At 37.1% G+C, this 8,509-nt stretch overlaps 1 protein-coding gene across 1 annotated transcript; it reads right to left on the minus strand.

The window, feature by feature from the left end:
- Positions 1-953: 953 nt before the first annotated feature.
- LOC126236452 (zinc finger protein OZF-like) lies at positions 954-3,806 on the minus strand. The gene is made up of 2 exons (XM_049945771.1): positions 3,349-3,806; positions 954-3,266 (listed from the first exon to the last, which is right to left on the minus strand). Exon 2 carries the CDS (start codon positions 3,175-3,177, stop codon positions 1,915-1,917), a length of 1,263 nt encoding a protein of 420 aa, XP_049801728.1. The 5' UTR covers positions 3,178-3,266; positions 3,349-3,806; the 3' UTR covers positions 954-1,914.
- Positions 3,807-8,509: the final 4,703 nt, after the last annotated feature.

Raw genomic sequence — 8,509 nt, forward strand, 5'->3', positions numbered from 1 at the left:
TTATGTACACACATACATATATAAACTACAAAAAATGCAAGGAAGCACATCCCCCCCCCCCTCCTCCCATTTAACTTTTAACCAGCATTGAATATTGTAAAATAATTCCTCTTTTTCTGATTGTAAACATACATTTATGACAAGACAGCCAGCCTAGCCAACATTTCCTGGACAATGGAATCATTAGCTCAAACCAATGAAGCTATCAAGGAAAATATCTGTTGTTATTACATAACCAACTTATGTTGTCACACAATCATTTGTATCACAGCCATTGACGCACCAGGACACTCATAGCAATGGGGAGGTTTTGAGTGAGAACACTGTTATTCACCTCTTCCAGTATGTGTCACATGAAAAAACAACTTTTTAAATGAAAGTTACAGTGACAGAGTGACATGTTTGGCGGCCAGGACCAGTCTATGCTGGAAAGTCATGGTTCAGTTGTGAGTTAGTGAAGTATACAAATATGTTATCAAGGTAGGCCTAATCTATTTGGTTCAGACACTGCATATTTAGCATTAATAGTTACAGCACCCCTCCCTTCCCCTCCAGAACCCTTTTTTCCCCACTGTGGTTTGTTGTCTGATACTTTAAAGTTTTTATTATGTTGACGGCAACTATAAAAAGAATCTAAACCATTTCTTTTTGTCCAGATGTCCTTGTATTCTGACAGCTAACATACAAGTGGATATGTGATGCTATACTGGCTATTGGCAAACAGACATGTTGCCGATATCACCGCCCAATGCTGATGGGTTGTACCATATTTCTCACTACTTGCATGTGTACGTTAGCATTGCACTAAGCACTTTTTTATTGTTATTCTGCTCAGCGGAGAAAGTGGGAGATTTGAAACACACACAAGTTGGTCCACAGAAGTGAGAAGCTTCTTTTCAAATAACATAATAACAATGATTTATTACCTTATGTATCTGATGTACACAACAAACATGAGGTGAACAGTAAAAGTACATATTTGCTCTTTCAAACTCACATCTAAAGTCTATAATAAACATAGAAGCAACACGGAACTCATCTGTCCTAACAAAAGTAGGGTAATTACTATAAATTCTTTCTCACACTGATTGATACTTGTGTTTGGTATCTTCGATTTTAAAGACAGAATACAGACAATTCATACGAAAGCATGTTATATAGTATTTATTATACAATTTGTTTTTATACAGCCAGTCACTTAACATAAAAATTCATAGCAGTAACCAAAATAATAGAATCATTTTATATAAAGAGAAATTCTCATATAATCAATACTGTAAATAAAACGGTAATTCCATTTCAAGTTCAAATTATGCACATACAAAAAGAGGAATTCTAACTTTCATATTTTCAAACATATAGGTAGTTGATAAGATAGCACAATTCAAAATTACAGCATGAGTTTACACTTTAGCCACAATGATCAATTTCTTTAAGTATCTTAACATCTCCAGAATATGTTAAGTAGAAAAATCCAACACGTTATTTTTTAAACTGATGTGCATCTCTTTTACTATCATACTTACAATTTAAGTAGACATATACGGATACATCCTGTTTGCTCCAGAATCTACTCTGTTTTCCAACTAATAAAACTATATGAAACGTAAGGTGGAGCAGATATAGCAAAATCATGACGACATATTAAACATGACCAACAGTATTTTAAATGCCAAAAGGAATTGGCAAAGGTGCTAACAGGAATATGAAATAATTTTGATCAACTGTAGTCCACAGTGCATAATACATTACTGTCATCATACAATCTCCGAACCATTAATGCAGAAGGAAATATGTCCATTAATAGTATTGCTGCCTGAGGAACATGGCACTGTGTAAAACCTCAGAACAAAAGACCACTCTAAACACACAATAAACATGCTCTTTGTGAACTAAAGTTTATGAAAAAACAGTTTAACAATCTTCTCTGTGAAGTTTCATATGATTTACATATGAGCCTTTCCGTACATATTTCTTATTACATAAATTACATTCAAAATTTTCTTGTTTCACATGCATTTTCATATGATTCTTTAAGTGAGATGAACGAACAAATTTCTTAGTACATATATTACACTCATATCTCTTTTCAATATGAATAAGGACATGTTTAGCAAGATCTGCTTTTCCAAAAAATGATTTTTTGCACACATCACATTCAAAGCATCTTTCTTTGGTATGCACAGACCTAACATGCAAATTCAGTCTTGATGGTACAGTAAATCTTTTATTACATAACTGGCACTGGTAATTCCCATCACCAGCATGCCCTTGTTTATGAAAAATCAATGCAGAGCGGCAGGAAAACGTTCGTTTACAAACTACGCATTCATTTGGCTTCTCTCCTTCATGGAGCCGTAAATGATATTTCAACAAATAATTTGATGAATATGACTTTGAGCAAATTGTGCAAGCATAGCGTTTCTTGTTATGGACATTTAAATGAACAGTTAAAGCAGATTTTGCCGAAAATTTCTTGTTACATACACTACACTGATAAGCTTTGATGCCAGTATGCAGTATTAAGTGACGTAACATATCATTTTTCTGGGAAAATCCAGAACCACATACAGAACAAAAGAAAGACTTTCCTTTAGCATGTCTCAAAACATGATTCTTATAGTCAAAACTGCTAGCAAACTGTTTTCCACAGACTGTACAAACATATGGTTTGTCATCTGAATGTTTTCTAGCTACATGTAGAGTTAAATGTTCTTTGCGAGCAAAACCTCTACAACAGGTTTTGCACTCATACTTTTTAATTCCTTTATGGAGTGCAGTATGAACCTCGAAATTTCTTTTCAAAGCATACTTTTTCCCACAAACATTACAAACAAAGGGTTTCTCCCCTGTGTGCGAACGTATATGCCCCTTAAGAGCTCTATTAGTTGTATAATGCTTGGTGCATAACGAACAGCTAAATTTCTTTTTATTTTGCTTTTTAGTATCGTCAGTGCTAAAATAAACTCCTAGTGAATCGTCATTGCTGGGATCATACACAAAATCAGTCAAGAAGATATCACTTGGCTCTACCTTCACCGTTGCGAAAAATTCTGCATCATCCGTATATAAGACATTCTGATTTGGACTCTCCTTAACACGAGCAGCAATTCCCTTTTCATTTTCTGTTGTGAGATCAGGAAATACGTTTTCAGTTTTCAAATCTGTAGCTAACATAGCTACAATAAACGAGCTTACTATATTAATTTAAAGGCATAGGGATCTCTTTGACGAGCAGCCTCTCCAAGAATTCCAGAACATGCTGTCTGCATCAACATACAAAAACAAAATCAATCTTTCACCCACAATCTGAAGAACATGAGAGAATGTAACACAATTATTACTTACGCTATATGTCAAACGCACTTATCCGAAAGAAGAGAAGTATGAAAACATTTTTCTGCTCTCAGTTATTAAGACACTATAATATCACCAAAGGTTTGCGTAGTAGGGAAACAACAATTTAAAACTGTAAGTGTGGTTATACCATAAAAACATCTTCGAAATACAAACGCAACTCTGCCGCTCATTTCAAAGATAACTAACGCACAAGTGTACATTCACTTCAACTACCACGCAGCATAATGTCTTTGACTTTTCGAAGATAATCAGTTGAAGGGAAATCTAGCACTGGGTTCACACAAGCATCTCATGTGGCGCCATAGCTTTTGGCTTGCTGTTGTGGCTTCGTAAGCTACCGTTCAAATAGGACGGCACAAATTCTACGTAGTTGCACGGCTTTGAATATGGCGTCAACTGAAATCGCATGGGCGGGTATAAATGTTATAGTGTAGGTTATGGCCTTAGAGCTGTGACAAGAGTTAAATTCAAGGAAGACGAAACCCGAATGTTGAATTCGAAAATTGATTTCGCACAGGTATAAACATGGGGAAACAAACACATGAATAAAAGAAATAATACACGAGACGAAAATACTGTCTGTAATGGCAAACATGTAAATATCACCTGAAATCATGTAGCTCTTCCAAGATTTTACAATCTTATTGTAGTCATTGAATATAATCCCGAGTAACTAATTTTTAGTTTATCACGTGCCATACACTCTGGATTTGTTTAAGGTTAAGTTTCGTTGCTGGTCCAGTGAAAATATTTATACAATAGTCATATCTCCCTCAATACCTTTACTTTCAAGATTTATAGGTTTCTTTATGTCTTGTATTTGGCCTTTAATAGTTCAATTATTTGTACTCGAGTTAATTAGTGAAACCATGCAAAAATTAACCACTGATGCATGCTAAATTGTTTCACACACAATCCAGAGAGCTGCTTAACAATAAATGGGTCTGCCACAAAAATATATTTAAACAAACAACTTGAAATGTTTCAATGCGTTTCTCTACAAAAGAGTACAAATACCTGATAACAAACAAATAAATTCCACCTACTGATCAATCTGATCCTCCGCACAGTACTCTTTTCGCATCAAGTTGGAGGCATAGTGCAATGCATTTCATTGTAAGATATTAAATACCATACCGGTATGTATAAAAATCCACTTTATAAATGTAGTAAGTGCCGTGGCGCGCACAGCCACGCAAATACAACGGGCGGCTACCGCTGCAGAATAAGCCGCAACTGCATCGTAGTTCCGGCGCTCCCTCAACATGAAAGCAGCCGCGGAATACGCAAGCGCGACCCCTTTTTCCGACGCGGATGGTAAAACGATGACGTCACCAACCGCCAATCGGGTATCGCCAATCCCCACGACAGAATCCGCGGAGGAAGACTACAGCCGCCGGGTTAAATAGCCGGCAGGAAAGGAAACAGAGGGCTTGCGGACCGCCGCTCGGAGGAAACATCATCGCAGCAGGATCGACAAGGTGCCCGTCTTCAATACGCCCGTCTAACTCCACGGCATCCGTTGGAGCGCATCGAGAGAGCACTACCAAGGAACGTAAAATCAGTTCAGTTTTAAAAGTCAATTTTATTAAGGTTGTATATTCGTGTTTTGATACTAAATTTTTGGGCAGGAGAAAAGCCTTTTTATTTTCCAAAGAAGGTTATCTGTTGTAAAATTAAGTGGTGTACTGGCTACACCTAATAAAACAAATTTTATTATCACGTGGGTGTTGATCAGTGAATATAGCAGTAAGGGCAAGTCGTTAATATGTTCATGTCATAAAATTCAGACTGCTACCTCGCTGCTTCAATTGAACTTCTGTCATTTATTATAAATTTTAAGTAAAGAGACAATGAAACGAAACAATTTTTAACAAATAATGAACAAAAAACAACTGATAGTAACCACAAAGCCCACAACGAAATGAAATATGGAGATCTGTGCATTGCCATGTATCTAGAGGAAATGCAGTTGGGGTTTATGTGATTAACAACAGACTGATGATGTCACCTGGCAAAACTTCCTTCCCAAGAAACTTTGATGGTGCTGTGGCATGAAGTGATGGATCAGGACAGCCAGTTTGGATGCTGCCATTTGAAATGCATTGCAGAATATTTTGATGGGACGGCATGTGGCGTAATGTGGCAACCAGTGTGCATAGTCCGTAGCATGGAACACTCTGTGGAACCAGATACCAGTTATAATGCTTTCCGTAATAAGAAGTCTTCCAAAACCAATGTAGAAACCACTGTAATACATCCTGTGGTCAACATTGCTGGACAGTTAGAGTGACAGGAGTATAATATGTGCAGATGATATCCAAGATTAATTGATGCAAAGTTGATTCATCAGGTCCTTTTTACATATACTCTACATAGAGGAAAAGCTCGTAAATGTTGGCAACATGCACCTGACGGCATTGGGAAAAATTGTTTTAAAAGCAAAACAAAACTGGAAAAGGAACATAACAAATATCAGACCTGTGGGGAGAAACAGAATTAGAATAGACCAAAATTCTGCACAAGCTGTGAACAATTTAGTAAAATTGTTGCTGTTTCATAGTAAACAGTTATTAGCCTACATTCCAGATCACAAATTTACCTGGCACAGTCTAATCCATAATGTCGATCTGATCATTACAGATAAAGAATTCTTTCAAGCCATAGACTCAAAAACAAAATTTCTCAGTATCAGAAGGATGACAAAGCATGTTTTAAATGAGAATTCTTTGTCATTTGTGTCACATAAGTCATATTGTGAATTTTGATTCCCAAAACTTACCGAAATACATAAGTGTACGAAGTTCGATCATATGTAGCAAGTCTGACAACGTTTCAGTTGTTTTTTATTAGTAGTCAATATCAATCTCAGAAACATCGTAAAAATTGATGGCAATCATTCAGCAAATGAGTGCTCAAACCCAAATCTCTTATGTATTCATTTTAAAGGGAATCATAACTCAATGGATACTAGGTGTCGAGAGTATGGGAAGCAGAGACAAATAAAGAAACTTCTTCTGAGCTCAATATTCCATACAAAAAAGCCAATAATCTAGTAACTCGCAGATCTTAGGCAGAAGTTGCAATGGTTCAGTGCCCGAGAGAAGATGAGCAAGCTTACCCCATTTTATCTCTCACTCAACATAGGTTCACAATGTACACCCAGCCCCAGCAACAAACTAAACATCCAATAACTTCTACTGTACCGCGATTCCCAAACATTTGTCGCAAACGTGAACTACCATTAGCACCCACTGCAGCAGATACATATGAGTATTTTCACAGTTTCATAAATTTCCTACTCAGGAGGAAGCAAACATAGGAAGCATTTCTTCTTCAGATGTGCCAAGCAAAACAAAAATTATTAAAAAACTCGTGAACACTGCTGCTGGACTCATAAGCACCAAATATAGAATCGATAAGCTCATTAGCTATACAACAGGCAATTGCTAATACTTTATCTTTAAAAAACATATTTAATGAAAATTTTACAGGAGGACCTCTGCTCAGCAATCTCAAACAAGGCCACTATACAGCATAAACTTTTTGTTGAAAAAGTCAATATCAACGAGGCACATGGTTGAAACCAGAGTCAAATATTATATTTATAGGGTAAATCTTAAATTTATAGGGTATAATTTCTTCACCAAGATATAAATGATGGAAAAAGAGGCGCACATTGTTGAAACAAAATCAAATATTAAATTTATAGAGAGCGAAGGCTATTTACAATTTGTACAGAAACCAGACAGCAATTATAAGAGTCGGGGGACATGAAAGGGAAGCAGTGGTTGGGAAGGGAGTGAGACGGGGTTGTAGCCTCTCCCCGATGTTATTCAATCTCTATATTGAGCAAGCAGTGAAGGAAACGAAAGAAAAAATCGGAGTAGGTACTAAAATCCATGGAGAAGAAATAAAAACTTTGAGGATCGCCGGTGACATTGTAATTCTGTCAGAGACAGCAAAGGACTTGGAAGAGCAGTTGAACGGAATGGATGGTGTCTTGAAGGGAGGATATAAGATGAACATCAACAAAAGCAAAACGAGGATAATGGAATGTAGTCGAATTAAGTCGGGTGATGCTGAGGGTATTAGACTAGGAAATGAGACACTTAAAGTAGTAAAGGAGTTTTGCTATTTGGGGAGCAAAATAACTGATGATGGTCGAAGTAGAGAGGATATAAAATGTAGACTGGCAATGGCAAGGAAAGTGTTTCTGAAGAAAAGAAATTTGTTAACATCGAGTATAGATTTAAGTGTCAGGAAGTCGTTTCTGAAAGTATTTGTATGAAGTGTAGCCATGTATGTAAGTGAAACATGGACGATAAATAGTTTGGACAAGAAGAGAATAGCAGCTTTCGAAATGCTGAAGATTAGATGGGTAGATCACATCACTAATGAGGAGGTACTGAATAAGATTGGGGAGAAGAGATGTTTGTGGCACAACTTTACTAGAAGAAGGGATCGGTTGGTAGGACATGTTCTGAGGCATCAAGGGATCACCAATTTAGTATTGAAGGGAAGCGTAGAGGTTAAAAATCGTAGAGGGAGACCAAGAGATGAATACACTAAGCAGATTCAGAAAGATGTAGGTTGCAGTAGGTACTGGGAGATGAAGAAGTTTGCACAGGATAGAGTAGCATGGAGAGCTGCATCAAACCAGTCTCAGGACTGCAGACCACAATAATAATAATAGGGTATCATTTCTCTACCAAGATATAAATGATGGAAAAACAGACACATTTCTGTTCATAAGATCTTCTGTGCCTTTTGCTGTAGAGTATATAGATTTTACCACTATAAGTAATTTCCAATCAATAAGTAATCTACATCCATACTCAGCAAGCCACTTGACGGTGTGTGGTGGAGGGTACTTTGAGTACCTCTATCGGTTCTCCCTTCTATTCCAGTCACGTATTGTTCGTGGAATGAAGGATTGTCGGTATGCCTCTGTGTGGGCTCTAATCTCTTTGATTTTATCTCCATGGTCTCTTCGCGAGATATACATAGGAAGGAGCAATATAATGCTTGACTCCTCGGTGCAGGTACGTTCTCGATACTTCAACAAAAGCCCATACCGAGCTACTAAGCGTCTCTCCTGCAGAGTCTTCCACTGGAGTTTATCTATCACCTCCGTAATGCTTTCATG

This window comes from Schistocerca nitens, chromosome 2 (genome assembly GCF_023898315.1).
Source record: "Schistocerca nitens isolate TAMUIC-IGC-003100 chromosome 2, iqSchNite1.1, whole genome shotgun sequence".
Taxonomy (NCBI): Eukaryota; Metazoa; Arthropoda; class Insecta; order Orthoptera; family Acrididae; genus Schistocerca; species Schistocerca nitens.

Excerpts from the sequence above, each read along its gene's own strand:
- LOC126236452 (XM_049945771.1), bottom strand. The coding sequence starts at position 3,177 with ATGTTAGCTACAGATTTGAAAACTGAAAACGTATTTCCTGATCTCACA.